The 18027-nt window shown below is 45.5% G+C and overlaps 1 protein-coding gene across 17 annotated transcripts in view; it reads right to left on the bottom strand.

The window, feature by feature from the left end:
- GRK4 (G protein-coupled receptor kinase 4) overlaps window positions 1-18027 on the bottom strand; it is a 64442-nt gene that overhangs the window by 31201 nt on the left and 15214 nt on the right. For 12 of the 17 annotated variants that reach the window (XM_032254013.1, XM_032254003.1, XM_032254006.1 and 9 more), the window contains 2 exons: window positions 16109-16186; window positions 3287-3390 (listed from right to left, as the gene is read on the bottom strand). Coding sequence is in view for 14 of the 17 variants with exons in the window: in XM_032254003.1 (XP_032109894.1) it covers window positions 3287-3390; window positions 16109-16186 (182 nt within the window). In the remaining 3 variants the exon portion in view is untranslated. Of the gene's footprint in view, window positions 1-3286; window positions 3391-16108; window positions 16187-18027 lie in introns of those variants that run through there. The other 5 variants (XM_032254005.1, XM_032254010.1, XM_032254011.1 and 2 more) reach the window with 3 other exon arrangements.

Raw genomic sequence — 18027 nt, 5'->3', positions numbered from 1 at the left:
TGGACCAGTACCAGAGAGCAAAGACCATGCCTGTCCTGTCTGCCATACAAGGGAAGCAATCAAATGGAGACTTGGAGCCAACATCTCCTTTCCGTTTTTCACTCTGGCTCTGTCACCCAGGCAGGCGGGTAGTGGTGAGGTCACAGTCACTGCAGCCTTGACCTCCCAGGCTCAATTGATCCTCCCACCTCAGTCAATTCTGAATAGCTGGGACTACAGGTATGCACCACTGTGCCTGGCTAATTTTTATATTTTTTGTAGAGACAGGGTTTTGCCATGTTGCCCAGGCTGGTCTTGAACTCCTGAGCTCACACAGTCCTTCTGCCTTGGCCTCCCAAAGTGCTGGTATTACAGGCGTGAGTCATGGCGCCCAGCCAGAGACAATATCGTTTTGCAAAGAAGTTCAAATCACAAACACTAGAATACCATTAATGTGAATATCCAACAAGAATAAGTAAAACATGACTTGAAATTTAAAATCTTTACATTTGCTCTAATCCATTTCAGAGGAGGAGGCTGAGGGCCAGTGGAAGGATTCTGGTCCAGCGACACACACCTGGCTAGGGGAAAGATGATATGCATGGCGCTGACCATGATGTGGAACTGGTGACTGAATTTCTCACTAAAGGAATAAGCATCTAAACCACCCAGCTCCTCAGTGTGCAGAGCACCCACACCTCAAGAGGAAGCCATACAGAGAGAGAAAGCCTTGGTTTTTATTCTATTTTTATCTATTCATTATTTATTTTTGAGACAGAGTCTCCCTGTGTTGCCCAGGGTGGAGTGCAGTGGTGCGACCTCAGCCCACTGCAGCCTCCGCCTCCCGGGTTCAAGCGATTCTCTTACCTCAGCCTCCTGAGTAGCTGGGACTACAGGCACACACCACCATGCCCAACTAATTTTTGTCTTTTTTAGTAGAGATGGGGATTCTCCATGTTGGCCAGGCTGTTCTTGAACTACTGGCCTCAAGTGATGTGCCTGCCTCGGCCTCCCAAAATGCTGGAATTATAGGCGTCAGCCACTGTGCCTGGCCTGTTTTTTACTTTAAAGGCAGTCCCATCGTGAAAGCATTACAGGTTCCAGCCCAGCCCCACCACGCTCTGGCTGCACAGGCCTAGGCGTGCCACTCCCTGCCGCATGTGAGCTGCGTGAAGGCAGAAAGCCTGTCTGCTAGGTTTGCCCACGTGGCCCAAGTGCCGAGGACAGTGCTTAGCACTGAACAAGCCTTTAAAAAATGATTTGTTGGAGAAATGAACTCAACTCTCTCTGGTCTGGTATTCCACTGGAAACATCAAGATAAATCTAACATAACGTTTTAAAACCTGCTTGGACATAAGAACAGGCCAGGCTTGGTGCCTCATGCCTGTAATCCTAGCACTTTGGGAGGCTGAGGCAGGTGGATCACCTGAGGTCAGGAGTTCGAGACCAGCCTGGCCAACATGGTGAAACCCCGTCTGTATTAAAAATACAAAAATCAGCTGGGCATGGTGGCAGGTACCTGTAATCCCAGCTATTTGGGAGGCTGAGGCAGGAGAATCACTTGAACCTGGGAGGCGGAGGTTGCAGTGAGCCCGATACAGCTCCACTGCACTCCAACCTGGGCAACAAGAGTGAGAGTCTGTCTAAAAAAAAAAAATCTAGGAAGAATACCTAGCACTTTACAAGTACTAGTGCATGGTCAGCAACGTAACTCCCAGTCCTGTTTCCCAGGTGGGCCCTCTCTCCCCGTCTCCTGGAACACGCCCTGGACCTCCCACCTGCCTCCCTTCAGGACTGGGCCGCACCTCTCCAGCTTGCATGGCTGTTTCACTGACGCGGTCTGGTGCGTGCCCCTCCTTCCACCAGTGCAGGTCCAGCTAAGGCACCATGACCCCCAGTGGGGGCTGAGAGGAAGAGGCAGGTGTGAAAAGTAGAGGTGGCTTTGCAGGCTCTCTTCACTCTCCCGCTCTGCTCTTCGGTTCTCACTCTGCCCACATTACCTGGACCTGGCCTCCACTGCCACAGCCTTCACCACACCCAGACAGAGGTGACAGCTCCCACGTCCAACCTCCCATGGCCTCCCACAGACAGTACAGGTCTCCTTGCTGCCAGCCCCAAGTGTCTCTAAAGTCCACTTGCTTATGTCCGTCATCAGTATCATTTCCTAGTCCAGGTCACCACGTCTCACCTGAACATCCACAACAGCCTCTACGGCTGATCTCCTGGACCCCGTCTTCCTTCTCTTCACCTTCCAAATTGTACCCAGAGCAATCTTTTAAAACTCAATGAATGTGTCGTTGCATTGCTCTCAGAGCAAAGAACAAACTTGTTCATGGCTCCGTGGGCCTCAGTTTCCTCCCTGTGACATAAGCGCCTATCTGCATACACACACAAAGCACTACAGATTCGGGCCTGATCGCCTCAGAAACCGTTCTTTCATCCCACATATGTAAAGAAACTGAATTTAGCCAAAGGGCTTTGCCTTGAAATTTTCCTTGCAAAGGTCCAGAAAAAAGATAGTTTTTGAGTGCCTAGGTCTGAATAAAAAGCATTTTATTGGAATCTTTTCCTCCTAGACACGGGCAGAGCAGAGAGGGCCTGGAGCCACCACCGGGATGCTGGGATGCTGGTGCTAAACAATGGGACCCCTTTCAGTGGGCCACGTGTGTGCGTGGAGCTGCTACTCTTCGCTCACCTCTTTCTAGAGAAAGTAATCGCTTTAATGTGTAAAGTCAACTGACCCTTGAACAACGCGGTTGAGCTGCAAGCAGCCACTTACGCGGGAATTTTCTTCCACCCCTGAGACGCCAAGACCAACCCTCCTCTTCCTCCTCAGCCTGCTCAGTGTGAAGATGATGAGGATGAAGAGCCTTTACGATGATCCACTTCCACTTCATGAATAGGAATTATATTTTCCCTTCCTTATGATTTTCTTAATAACACTTTCTCTTTTTTGTATTCTTTTCATTTATTTTTACACTTTCTTTTTTTTAGCATACTTTATTGTAAGAGTATAGCATGTATTACATAGAACATACAAAATATGTGTTAATCGGCTGCTCATGTTATCAGGAACGCTTCTGGTCAACGGTCAGCTAACAGGAGTCAAGCTTTTGGGGCAGTCAAAAATTAGACACAGATTATCAACTACGCAGAGGGTTGGGGGGTCAGGGTTCCTGATACCCATGTTGTTCATGGGTCAACTACACTCTGCTAAGAGCTTGTCTTATGCAGTGAGCCTCCTGTAAGCTGTCTGCCTTGGGGTTGGTACAGATAATACAGTCAGGGCTCAGCGTGAACCACTTACCTAGTACATTCCTCAAAGACTTTTTTGGAAGGGTTCTCCTCCTTCAGTCCCAATCTACATTTTCTCACAACATCTGGAGGTATTTCTGGCAAAGGGGCTGCCAACTTAACGCAGTGCAAACCAAATACATAATTATTAGTGACTTCACAACTTACTGGTAAACAGAACCTAATGCTTATCGAGAAAAAGTAAAACCAAAGTGTACAAAATGAAAGTCAAAGTGCCACCTGCGCCCCCCACCCCAGCCCCGCTCTCCAGAGTTCTGCTGTTGTCTGTCTTTTCAGCTCTTCTCCGACGCATATCAAAACACACCCAAGGCCAGGCACGGTGGCTCACGCCTGTAATCCCAGCACGGTGAGAGGCTGAGCTGGGCAGATCACCTGAGATCAGCAGTTTGAGACCAGCCTGGCCAACATGGTGAAACTCCGTCTCTACTAAAAATACAAAATCTTAGCCAGGTGTGGTGGTGGACGCCTGTAATCCCACCTACTCTGGAGGCTGAGACAAGGGAATTGCTTGAACCTGGGTGGCAGAAGTTGCAGTGAGCTGAGATCATGCCACTGCACTCCAGCCTGGGCGACAAGAGCGAAACTCCGTCTCAAAACGAAACCAAACCAAACCAAACCAAAACACACACACACCCAGAATGGAAAGCAGGGTCTCAAAGAGGTATCTGCACACCCATGTTCACTGCAGCATGATTCACTGTAGCCAAAAGTGGAAACCACCCAGGTGTCTGTGGATGAATGGATAAATAAAATGCAGTATATGCATACAGTGAAATATTGTTCAGCCTTCTAAAAAAAGGAAATTCTGAAACAGGCTACAACTTGGATAAACCTTTTAGACATTATGTTAAGTGAAATAAGCCAGTCACGGTCGGGCGTGGCGGCTCACACCTGTAATCCCAGCACTTTGTGAGGCAAAGGTGTGTGGATCAGTTGAGGTCAGGAGCTCGAGACCAGCTTGGCCAACATGGTGAAACCCCGTCTTTACTAAAAATACAAAAATTAGCAGGGCATGGTGGTGGGCACCTGTAATCCCAGCTACTCAGGAGGCTCAGGCAGGAGAATCGCTTGAAGCCAGGAGGCAGAGGTTGCAGTGAGCCAAGATGGCGCCATTTCACTCCAGCCTGGGCAACAGAGCGAAACGCTGTCTAAAAAAGAAGAAGAAAGAAGAAAGAAGGCAGAAGGAAGAAGAAGAAGAAATAAACCAGTCGCAAAGTGACAAATCCTGTATGATTCCACTTACAGATGGTCCCTAGAGTAGTCAAATTCATAGCGACGTAAAGTAGAATGGTGGCTGGAGAGAACTGGGAATTGTTACTGGCTGCAGAGTTTCAGTTTTGTAAGAGGAAAAGGCTCTGGAGATCGGCTGCATAACAATGTGAATGTATTTAACACTACTGAAGTGCATACTTAGAAATGGTGACGGTGGTGACCTTCATGTTACGTGTTTTTTATCACAATTAAAAATTTAAAATCACATATGCACGCGCGCGCACACACACACACACACACCCCTCTCTCTTCAGATATATAGTTTCTTTTTCCTTATGCAAAGGGGAAAAATATACGTAGAGTTTCGTGGGGTTTTCTGAGACAGAAAATCTCGGCTCATTGTAGCCTCGTCCTCCTGGGCTCATGCAACCCTCCCACCTCCATCTCCCAAGTAGCTGGGACTATGGGTGCATGCCACCACAGCTGGCTAATTTCTTTGAGATGGAGTCTTGTTCTGTGGCCCAGGCTGGAGTGTAGTGGCACAATCTTGGCTCACTGCAGCCTCCGGCACCTGGGTTCAAGCGATTCTCCTGCCTCAGCCTCCCAAGTAGCTGGGATTACAGGTGTCCGCCACCACACCCAGCTAATTTTGAACTCCTGACCTCAAGTGATCCTTTGGAAGACCTCAGACTTCCTGTACCTGGCTAATTTTTGTATTTTTTGTGGAGACAGTGTTTCACCATGTTGCCCAGGCAGGTCTTGAACTTCTGATCGCAATCAATCTGCCCATTGGGGCGTACAAAAGTGCCAGGATTACAGGCACGTGCCACTGTGCCCAGCCTATGTCTAGTGTTTAAAGTATATGCTAACGTCTATAGAGCTACCCCATTTTCCTGAGTGACTGCAAGGTTTTCTGGTGTGAGTTCATCTGTCCCCAGTTACATCCCAGTTGCCAATTTTCCCACAGCAAACAGCACCACCATGAACGTCTTTGTATTTCCATAGGGGAGATTCCTAAGAACAGAAGTACCAGCCCAAAAGATCCACGCATTTCAAACGTTCATATTTATTGTGAAACTATCCTCCAGCAAGGCTCTGGCAGTCCGTCCTCCCACTCACGGTGTTCCTAGGTGCACAGCCCCGTTCTCTTTAACCCTCACCCAGGGAATTCCAGGAAAAGAAAACACGTGATAAACCACTGTCTGGATCATGCCCAGCTGTCCACCTCATGTGTCATTAAAACAGGATATGCATCCCAGACTGAGTTTTGCCTGTGACAGAGCCAAGCCACCAGAGCAAATCTGCATTTCTAATAAATCATCTCCTAAAGTAAGTTGAAAATGAACAATGAGAAAACTCACCTTAAAAAAAATCAACAATATTGTTATAATTAATCATGATTAGTAGCTACCATTTAAATTATCTAACACATTTGAGGTATTTAAATATATATGGTCTCGGCTGGGTGCGGTGGTGGATCATGCCTGTAATCCCAGCACTTTGGGAGACTGAGGAGGGTGGATCACCTGAGGTCAGGAGTTCGAAACCAGCCTTGCCAACATGGTGAAATCCTGTCTCTACTCAAATACAAAAATTAGCCAGGCATGGCGACGGGCACCGGTAATCTCAGCTATTCAGGAAGCTGAGGCAGGAGAATCGCTTGAACCCAGATTATCCCAATAATCCAGGTTTGGGATAATCTGGGTTCAAGCGATTCTCCTGCCTCAGCCTCCTGAATAATTGGGAGGCGGAGGTTGCAGTGAGCCAAGATCATGCGACTCCACTCCAGCCCGGGTGACAACAGCAAAACTCGGTCTAATATATATACACATACGGTCTCATTTAGCCCCACAACCACCATGCTGATGGGTGAGGAGAGGCCTGGGAAATCCCTCTCCAGCGCACACACATCAACAAGGGGAGCGCCGAGCCCGAACCACACACACCCTGCTAGCCTCTCCAGTCACTTCTTTCTATGCAGCAAGGCTGTGGTAAGGGTAAGATGGGTCCATTCATTTTCCTATTTAAGAAAAGAAGTTTGTTCACTCATTTGCTCAACAAATATGCATTGTTCCAGGCACTGGACACAGCAGAAAACAAGACAAAATGTTCTCAGAAGGCACAGACAGTATTTTAAAAGTCTTATTTCCCCTCCAAAGGTCTCAGTTTTTCTGAAACTAAGTAGCAGGTAGATTCTACAAAAACTGTTGGCTGGGCGCGGTGGCTCATGCCTGTAATCCCAGCCGTTTGTGAGGCTGAGGCAGGCGGATCACAAGGTCAAGAGATTGAGACCATCCTGGCCAACATGGTGAAACCCCATCTCTACCAAAAACACAAAAATTAGCTGGGTGCGGTGGCACACAACTGTAGTCCCAGCTACTCAGGAGGCTGAGGCAGGAGAATCGCTTGAACCCGGGAGGCGGAGGTTGCGGTGAACTGAGATCGCGCCACTGCACTCCAGCCTGGTGCCAAAAAGAAAAAAAAAGAAAAAGACTCTTCTGTGATTAACTCCAAATAGTGTTCCCATTTTCAATCTCATAGAAAAGTTGTATAGTAATAGTTATTTATCCCCACACAAGGAAAAAGCGGTGTTTGTGACATCCATGAGACAGAGGGAGGTAAGCTAAGGTGACCTGAAGTGTGACGAGGTAAGGCACAGAACTACCAGCCTAATGCAGAACTGACACTTCCGGGCCTTTCAATTAAGGAAAGATAATGGTTTTTCAGAATAAGTAGTTACCAGGGCAAATTTACCAAATGACTCAGTGCTGTGCTTTTTAAAATTTTTATGGAGAGGAAACTCTAATGGGAAAGACCAGTGGTGGAGAGGGGAGGGTGGATTTTGCAGAAATATGCTTATTTTTCTGTGTTGAAAATTACATTTACTTTCCTATTTTAAAAAATTAGGTCATCTTTTTATTGTTGTGTTCTAAGAGTTCTTTATACATTCTGGATACTAGACCCTTACCAATATTTGATTTACAAATACCGTTCCCCATTCTGTGGGCCATGTTTTCACTTCTGATAGTGTTCTCTGAAGCACAGAGTTCTCAATTCTGATGAAGTTCAGTTGATCTATTTTTTCTCTTGTTGCTTGTGCTTTCGGTGTCATATCTAAGAAGTCACTGACTAATTTCAGGGTATTGACGATTTATACCTACGCTTTCCTCTAAGAGTTGTATAGTTTTAGCTCTTATATTTAGGTCTTTGATACATTCGGCATTCATGTTTTGTTTATGGAATGAGGTAGGGGTTCGATGTGATTCTCTGCATGTGGCTGTCCAGCTGTTCCAGCACCATTTGTTGAAAAGACTACTCTGTCTCCCAGTCGAATTGTCTTGGCATCCTTGTGATAAGGCAATTAATCGACTGTTAATGTGTTATGGTTTGAATGTGTGCCCCAAAGTTCATGTGTCGGTAACTTTTTTTTTTTTTTTTTTTTTTGAGACGAAGTCATGCACTCTCGCCCAGGCTGGAGTGCAGCGGTGCAATCTCAGTTCACTGCAACCTCTGCCTGCCGGGTTCAAGCAATTCTCCTGCCTCAGCCTCCCAAGTGGCTAGGACTACAGACATATGCCACCATGCCTGACTAATTTTTTGTATTTATAGTAGAGACGGGGTTTCATCGTGTTAGCCAGGATAGTCTCCATCTCCTGACCTCATGATCCGCCCGCCTCCGCCTTCCAAAGCGCTGGGATTACAGATGTGAGCCATTGCACCCAGCATGTTGGTAAGTTAATTCCCAGCACAATGTTGAGAGGTGGGACCTTTAAAAGGTGATTAGATCATGAGGGCTCTGCCCCTCATAAATGGATTCATGCTGCTACCTCAGGATTGGTTTAGTTATTGTTACGGTAGGTTCCTGATAAAAAGCTAAGCTCAGCCCCTTCCCCCCAACCCCAGGCGTGTGCATGCCCTCTTATTCTTCTGCCCTGGATGACACAGCAAATGGGCTCTCACTAGATGTGGACTCCTTGACCTTGGACTTTCAGCTTTCAGAACTGTAAGAAATAAATCTCTGTTCTTTGTAAATTACCCAATCTCAGGTATTCTGATATAGTGGCACAAAATGTACTAAAACAAATGCATTAATTTATTTCTATACTCCTCAATTTCATACCATTGACCACTATATGTCTATCATCATGCTAGGACCATAGTGTCTTGATTACTGTAGCTTTGTGGTGAGTTTTGAAACTGAGGAGTGTGAGCCCTCCAACTAAATCTATAGATCAATTTGGAGAGTATTGCCATCTTAATATTAAGTCTTCTGATTCATGAACACGAGATGTCTTTCCATTTCTTTAGGTCTTCTTTAATTTTTTTTCAGTGCTTTCTAGTTTTCAGAGTATAAGTGTTATTACACTTATTTTGTTACATTCATTCTTAAGTATTTTATTCTTTTTTGATGCTATACAAAGGGAATTGGTTTCTTGTTTTTTGGATTTTAATTGCTAGTATATAGGAATACAATTGAATTTTGTATAGTGATTTAGTATCTTGCAGCCTTACCAGATTCCCTTATTAACTCCAGTAGTCTTTTTCTTTCCGTGTGGATTCCTTAGAATTTTCTATATTCAAGCTTATGTCATCTGCAAATAGAGAGTTTTACTTCTTCCTTTACAGTCTAAATAGCTTTTCTTTCTTTCTTTTCTTTTCTTTTTTTTGAGACAGAGTCTTGCTCTGTCACCCAAGCTGGAGTGCAACGGTGTGACCTTGGCTCACTGTAACCTCCTCCTCCTGGGTTCAAGCAACTTTACTGCCTCAGCCTTCTGAGTAGCTGGGAATATAGGTGCCCACCACTACGCCCAGCTAATTTTTGTGTTTTTAGTAGAGATGGGGTTTACCATGTTGGCCGGGCTGGTTTCAAACTCCTGACCTCTGGTGATCCATCTGCCTTGGCCTCCCAAAGTGCTGGGATTACAGGCATGAGCCACTGAGCCCAGCCAATACCTTTATTTCTTTTTCTTGTCCAATTGCCCCTTCTAGAACCTCCAGTACAATGGAACCTAAATTGACCCTCCAGTTGAACAGAAGTGGTGAAGGTGGACAATCTTGTCTTATTCCTAATCTTGAAGGAAAACATCTAGTCTTTTTTTTTTTCCCCCCAAGATGGAGTCTCACTCTGTCGCCCCAGGCTGGAGTGCAGTGGTGCTATCTCAACTCACTGCAACCTTCGCCTCCCGGGTTCAAGCGATTCTCCTACCCAGCTTCCCTAGTTGCCGGGAGTACAGGCTCGAAACACCAGGTCTAGCTAATTTTTGTATTTTTAGTAGAGTCGGGGTTTCACCATGCTGGCCATGCTGGTCCAACTCCTGACCTCAGGTGATCCGCCCACCTCGGCCTCCCAAAGCGCTGGGATTACAGGGGTGAGCCACCGCACCCGGCCTAGTCTTTCCCATTTAAGTATGATGTTGGCTATGGATATTTCATAGATATCATTTATTAGGCTGAGTAACCCGTAAACATCTCTCTCTATCACCAAGTGCTATCATTTGAACATCTGCCCCTCCCTGCCAAAGCTCATGTTGACTTCAATTGTTACTGTGACAGCATTGGGAGGCAGGACCATTAAGATGCATTTAAGAGGTTCCACTTTCATGAAGGGACTAATTCATTCCTAGTGTGCTCAGTGTTTTTATTATGAAGGGTGTGAATTTCATCAAATGCCTTTTCTTTGTCTATTTAGATGATCATGTGGTTTTAAAATCTTTTATTCTATTAATATGGTATATTATATTAATTGATTTTCAAATATTGAACCAATTTTGTATCCCTAGGGAAAAACCCACTTGGTTTTGGTTATGATTCTTTTTTTTTTTTTTTTGTCCTTGAAACTACTTCATTTAGGCACATGGTTATGATTCTTTTAAACCATAAATTCAAATTTGGCTGAATTTTAATACTTGAGAATCCGGAGAGAAAAACGAAGAAAAACTAAGAATGTCTGCGTGACTGAATAAAGACATGTGAGAACGAACACACACAGTCCTGCTTTACTTTTAGGTACTTGGAATATTCTGGGTTGTTGAAATTTGAGGAAGTGGCCTCAAGGAGTTCCCTTTTCTTAAACTCCTGGCATCAAGAGATCCTCCTGTCTTGGCCTCCCAAAGTGCTGGGATTACAGGCATGAGCCACCCCACCTAGCCGAGGGGGTTCCCTTTTTAGCATGTAAGAGAAAGAGCAGTTTATTGTTGCTGGTTTGTTTGTTTTTGTTTGTTTAACATTGGGTACTCACCTTGCTGCTTTTAAATAAAAGACAAGAAAAGGAAAACCTACAACAATGATGTGAATCACTGCTTTTCATTTGTTTGGTTTTTGCTTCGGTGAAGCATAAGAGCAGGGCCATGAGGTGGGAAGAGGGAGAGTGTGGCCATCTCCCCAGCTGCTGGTAAGAAAAGAAAAACAAAGCTTTCCAGCTACACCATCTTCAGGCAGTCCATAAACATCTCTGTGTTACCAAGTGCTACCATCTGAACGTTTGTCCAGCCCCCTCAAAGCTCATGATGACATTTAATTGACACTGTGACAGTATTGGGAGGTAGGGCCATTAAGAGGCATTTAAGAGGTTCCACCTCCATGACGGGACTAACGCCCTTATCTGGTTAACCTGGAGTAGGTCACCCTGTTTTGTGTGCACATGCTCAGACATGTGTGCAAGCAATCTCTCTCTCTCTGCCCTTCCACCATGTGACAATACAGCAAGGAGGCCCTTGCCAGATGCTGGCACTAAGAGGGGGAAAAAAAGAAGCTTTTTGTCTGAGGAATGTGAGCCCCTTCAAATTATCAGGCCCAGGGCAGTCATGTCTCACTGCCCCCTGAGCTAAATAATTACGTCTTGAAGCCACATACTAGTGGTCTCTAGGCCGATGCCAAGTCTCTATAAATGCCATATACTGCACACCGCAACTCACACTCTCACCCTGTCGTTCAACAATGTAGAGCCAATCACTGATCACTGTTCTCTCTTAAATCAGTGAGAGTTCCTGTCAAACAACTTTGTATCAGCCCACTCCTTTGCCTTTAAAGCCTGCCAGTAACCAAGGCCAACAGAGCACTTCCCAAGGCAACTTGGGAGTGGGTCCCATGCAGCTGTCTTTACTTTGGCTCAACTAAACACTTTTTTTTTTTTTTGAGAAAGAGTCTCACTTCATCGCCCAGGCTGGAGTGCAGTGACACAATATTGGCTCACAGTAACCTCTGCCTCCCGGGTTCAAGCAATTCTCCTCCCTCAGCCTCCCGAGTAGCTGGGATTACAGGCTTGTGCTACCACACCCAGCTAATTTTTTTTTTTTTTTTTTTTTTTTTTGTTTGGTAGAAGAGAGGTTTCACCATGTTGGCCAGGCTGGTCTTGAATTCCTGACCTCAGGTGATCTGCCCACCTCGGCCTCCCAAAGTTACAGATGTGAGCCACCTCGCCCGGCTGTAAACTCTTTTTGTTCTTTTGGTTTTTTTTTTTGAGACAGAGTCTCGTTCTGTTGCCAGGCGCCAGGCTGGAATGCAGTGGCACAATCTCAGCTCACTGCAACCTCCGCCTCCCGGGTTCAAGCAATTCTCCTGCCTTAGCCTCCCACATAGCTGGGACTACAGGCTCGCACCACCACCCCCAGCTAATTTTTGTATTTTTAGTAAAGACAGAGTTTCACCATGTTGGCCAGGATGGTCTTGAACTCCTGACCTCATGATCTGCCCGCCTCGGCCTCCCAAAGTGTTGGGATTACAGGCGTGAGCCACCGCACCCGGCCAGTTTTTTTTTTTTTTAACTCTTTAATAAAATTACATTTTCTGTCTCAGCTTCTTCCTTTTAGGTCAACAGTACCTTGAATTCAGCATCCTAGCGTCTAAAACTGTGAGCCAAGACATTTCTTTTTATTATAAATTACCCAGTCTCCATGCATGCATATGTTCATTGCAACACTATGCACAATAGCAAAGACATGGAATCAACCTAAATGCTCATCAGTGATAAACTGAATAAAGAAAATGGGGTACATATACACTATGGAATACTATGCAGCCATAAAAAAGAATGATCATGTTCTTTGCAGGGACACAGATGCAGCTGGAGGTCATTATCTTTAGCAAACTAACACAGGAACAAAAAACCAAATACCACATGTCCTCACTTGTAAGTGGGAGCTAAATGATGAGAACACGTGGACACAGAGGGGAACAACACACAGTGGGACCTATTGGATGATTGGGCGGGGAGGAAGGAGCAGATCAAGAAAGATAAATAATGGGTGCTAGGCTTCATACCTGGGTGATGAAATAATCTGTACAACACCCCATGATACAAGCTTACCTACATTAAAAAACCTGCACATGTACCCTGAACTTAAAATAGAAGTTAAATAAATGACCCAATCTCTGGCATTCTGTTACAGCAGCACAGAACAGACTGAGGCACCCAGCCACGGATACGTAACTTCCCTTCCTTCCCCTTCCACATTTGCCACAGCTACCATCATTCATTTTGAAATCTTTCTTTCCTCTTTATAATTATTCCTTTCTTCTTGATACCCTCCCTTGCTATATGGGTATCTTCAGGAGAGGTGAAAAAAGAAAAGGGAGTTAAAAAAAAAAAAAAGACAAAATAACTAGATAAATGGAGCCGGGTGTGGGGCTCATGCCTGTAATCCCCGCAATTTAGGAAGCCAAGACAGGCAGATCACTTGAGGCCAGGAGTTCAAGACCAGCCTGGCCAACATGGTGAAACACCGTCTGTACTAAAAATACAAAAATTAGCCAAGTGTGGTGGTACACACCTGTAATCCAAGCTACTCAGGTGGTTGAGGCATGTGAATCACTTGAACCCTGGAGGCAGAGGTTGCAGTGAGCCGAGATCGCACCACTGCACTCCAGCCTGGGCAACAGAGCGAGGTTCTGTCTCAAAAAAAAAAATTAAAAATTAGAACTAGATAAATGAAACTTCTACTCATTCTAACTAGTGTCCTGGGGCACCTACAAATATGAGCATGTTGTAACTGCTATGTTTGAGAAGAGGAACCTGTGGGGCTGGAGGCTGGGGCAGAAACTCATTAGGGTCTGAGTCATGCCTCTGACACCACCTGCTGCATGGGTCTTTGTGCTGGTAGACGGTCCTGCTGGTGCTCTATCTTTTGCACAGCAAAGCTCCCCGAAGTTGATGGCCCTCTATGCAGCTGGCTACGCTTCAAACCCAAATATTTTGAACTCATTCTCACCACACTATTCTCTAATTCCATTCTCTGCATGTTTGGTTCCTGGTTCCGACGCTTACTGGGTGTGTAACCCTGGGTAAGTCACTTGGTCACTGATTTTCAGTCTTATCGTAGGAAAATAGACTTGACAATACTATCTACCTCATCGGTTTGCTGTGATAATTACATAATGTACTACATGTTAGAGCAGTGTTGTGTTTTTTTGTTATATTGTTTGTTTTGTTTTGTTTTGTTTTGAGACAGAGTCTCACTTGTTGAACAGGCTGGAGTGTTGTGATGCGATCTCAGCTCACTGCGACCTTCACCTCCTGGGTTCAAGTGATTCTCACGCCTCAGCCCCCCTAGTAGCTGGGATTACAGGCATGCACCACCATGCCTGGTTCATTTTTGTATTTTTAGTAGAGACAGGGTTTCACCATATTGGCCAGGCCTGTGTCAAATTCTTGACCTCAAATGATCTGCCTGCCTTGGCCTCCCAAAGTGTTGGGATTACAGGCGTGAGCCCCTGCACCCGGCCTGGAGTAGTACTAATTACATGTTTGCTATCATTTCTATTCCTGCTCTCTAAGAGAAGACATATGGAAGGAAACAGCTCTAACGCAGCGACATACTAACTACAGCTAGTGCTCGACTTACGACCACGGTTGGGACCGCGGACCGGTCGTAAGTTGAATAGGCTATATGTACAGTTGAAATGGTGCACGTGGAGATGGTAGTGCTGCCGGAAGCTGGTCCGCACTGTCGTACGCCCAGCTGGGCAACGTTTGCGCTGCCAGTCGCGGAGCAGTTGTGGCTAGCAATTGTGGTCGTAAAGTCGAATGGTCGCAAGTTGCATAGGTGGTAAGTCGATCAACACCTGTACAAGAACCTAAAAGCTAAAACCCATTCAAACTTTTAGAAAAAAATGTTATTTTTAGTCCAAGAGAGACAAATAAAATTCTCCAACTCTATATTCTGAAACTTTTAAATGTTTTTTTTTTTTTTTTTTGAGACGGAGTTTCACTCATGTTACCCAGGCTGGAGTGCAATGGCGCGATCTCGGCTCACCGCAACCTCCACCTCCTGGGTTCAGGCAATTCTCCTGCCTCAGCCTCCTGAGTAGCTGGGATTACAGGCACGCGCCACCATGCCCAGCTGATTTTTTGTATTTTTAGTAGAGACGGGGTTTCACCGTGTTGACCAGGATGGTCTCGATCTCTTGACCTCGTGATCCACCCGCCTCGGCCTCCCAAAGTGCTGGGATTACAGGCTTGAGCCACCGCGCCCGGCCACTTTTAAATATTTTGAATCAATCTCTTTTTTTTTTTGGAGACGAAGTCTCACTCTTTTGCCAGGCGCCAGGCTGGAGTGCAGCAGCACGATCTCGGCTCACTGCAACCCCTGCCTCCTGGCTTCAAGCAATTCTCCTGTCTCAGCCTTCCGAGTCGCTGGGACTACAGGCACGCACCACCACACCCAGCTAATTTTTGTATTTTTAGTAGAGACAGGGTTTCACTATGTTGGCCAGGATGGTCTCAATCTCTTGACCCTGTGGTCCACCTACTTCGGCCTCCCAAAGTGCTAGGATTACAGGCTGAGCCACCGCACCTGGCCGAATCAATGTTTTAAAGATATCTAATTGTTAATTTCCTCATGACATCAAACAAAAAAATGCAAAAGAGAAACATTTATAATAAAGTTAAGCTTTTTAAGATTAATTCATGTTGGGGGGTGGTTTTGAAGCAGGGTCTTACTCTGCTGTCCAGGCTAGAGTGTATGATCCTAGCTCACCGCAGCCTTGAACCTCCTGGGCTCACACAATCCTCCCACCTGAGACTACCAAGTAGCTGGGAACACAGGTGCACACCCCTGTGCTTAGCTAATTATTTTTCCCTTTTTTGTAGTAATGGCATTTTGCCATGTTGCCCAGGTTGGTCTCAAACTCTTGAGCTCAAGTAATCTGCCTGCCTCGGCCTCCCAAAGTGCTGAGATTACAGGGATGAGCCACTGGGCCTGATCTTAGTTTTTATTTTTTTAAGACAGGGTCTTGCTCTGTCACCCAGGCTAGAATGCATTGGCGTGGCCTTGGCTCACAGCCGCCTCAATCTCCTGGGCTCAAGCGATTCTCGCACCTCAGCCTCCCAAGTAGCTGGGACTACAGATGCACACCACTGTGCCCAGCTAGTTTTTTTGTTTATTTTTTGTAGAGATGGTCTCACTATGTTGGCCAGACTGGTGTCAAATTCCTGGGCTAAAGAGATCTTCCTTCCTCAGCCTCTCAAAGTGCTGGGATTACAGGCATGAGCCACCACACTCAGCTGAATTAATGCTTTTAACATATGTCTTATCCAACAAAGTAAAAAGGGCTATGTGCTCTGATTATTTATTTACGAATCTTTAATATAAAGAAGAAAACACACCTTATCATTGAAGAAACTGTTGAAGACTGACAGTCCACAATCACTTCGGTTCTCATCATCTGCCACTTCATATTCTGCCTGATTGGAGACAGGGAAGAAAGGAGAAAAGTAGTTAAGCTGGTGTGGTGTGGTGCAGCCCTGCGGTTCCAGCACTCGGGATCACTTGAGCACAGGAGCTCGAGGCCAGCCTGGGCATCACAGCGAGCTCCCATCTCTTAAAAAAAAAAAGGTAGTTAAGCTTCTTCACTGATAATGTTCCAAATTCTTTGACTTTCAGGATTGGTTTGATATCCTCAGAGCCACAGACCAATGCTATTGATCAAGTATCTATAGCTCTTCTTTGGGAAAGTAAGGGGTAGGAGAGGGGAAGAAGTCAGTTTTTCAAAGGAGGTTAATGAAGTTTTAGAGCAATGCTTCCCATAATACTTTCTATGCCGTATTACATTTCATCCATTAAAGGTGTCCAAATAAAATAAACAGCTTAAACTGTTCTAGGCAACAGCAATTTCCAGATGTCCAAGGGACACTTGTGAAGCTAGGTCCAAAGCTCCCGGGGGAAGTCAGAGCTGGTGATACCAAAGTAGGGTCATCTGCAACTAGTGCACGGGACAGACCACAGGAGTGGGTGGTATCATCCAGGCCAGAAACCAGCAGAATGGTCAGCACACCTTGACCAATATCTAAAAATGTACAGAGGATAGACCACAAAGAAGAACTGGAAAATAATTGATAAGAGAAAAAGAAAACCTAAGGAGAGGTCATAAATGTCTAGCTAAGAGAATTTCAAGAAGGAGCTAATCAATAACGTCAGCAGCCATAGAAACTCCAGCATGAAGATGCCTCACATAAAGCTACAGGGTTTTGCACGTAGCGGACCTTAAAAGAGTAGTGAAGCCAAAAGCCAGATGGCAGCTGAAGAGAGAAGGAAGGAAATGAAGGCTGAAGGAAGTTGATCTACTGGTCCCGTATCCTTCACAGGCCCAGCACAGCTCCATGACCATCAGCCTAATGACCCAGACAGACCCAGCTTCACCTTCTATGTTCAAGGGCGCTGTACTCATCGTGACAAATAACAAGTATGCTGTTTACTTAAGGAATCTTTAAACTTAAGTGTGGGGATGGTGGCTCACATGTGTAATCCTAGCACTTTGGGAAGCCAACGTGGGTTGATCACCTGAGGTCAGGAGTTCAAGACCAGCTTGGCCAACACAGTGAAACTCTGTCTCTACTGAAATACAAAAATTAGCTGGGTGTGGTGGTGCATACCTGTAACCCCAGCTACTCAAGAGGCTAAGGCAAGAAGGATCACTTGAACCTGGGAGGCAGAGGTTACAGTGAGCTGAGAAGGAGCCATTAAACTCCAACCTGGGTGATGGAGCGAGACTTAGTCTCAAAAAAAAAAAAAAAAAAAAAAAAAAACACACCTAAGTGCTGGGAGTTCTGGATACCGTGTGGCATGCAATTAATGGAAGAGAAAGCAAGTCTGATCCTGCGATGGTCCTTCAATAAGCCAACTAGGAAAGCTATAGTCCCCAATTATTCAATCAAACACAAATCCAGGTGTTGCTGTGAAGGTATTTGTACATATGATTAAAGTCTACCATCAGTTGACTTCAAATGAAGGAGATTATGCTAGATAATCTAGGTGACCCTAACCTTCACACCTAGTTGAAAGGTGTTAAGAACAGAGATGAGTCCTCCCGTTAGAAGAAATTCTGCCTGAGGACAGCAGCTTCAGCCCATTTCCAGAGAGTCCTACCATGCCCCTCCTGATGGTCTGTCTTACAGATTTCACACTTTCCTAACCAGACTCACAATTGCGTAAGCGAATTCCTTACAGTAAATGTCCTATCCATCTCCTATGCGTTCTGGTTCTCTGGTTGAATCCTGACTGATACAGACGCCATTAATTCATTCAA

The sequence above is a fragment of the Sapajus apella genome, unplaced genomic scaffold (assembly GCF_009761245.1).
Source record: "Sapajus apella isolate SASKATOON/1434 unplaced genomic scaffold, GSC_monkey_1.0 scaffold85, whole genome shotgun sequence".
In the NCBI taxonomy this organism is placed as follows: domain Eukaryota; kingdom Metazoa; phylum Chordata; class Mammalia; order Primates; family Cebidae; genus Sapajus; species Sapajus apella.
This window is presented reverse-complemented; position numbering and strand designations above follow the sequence as displayed.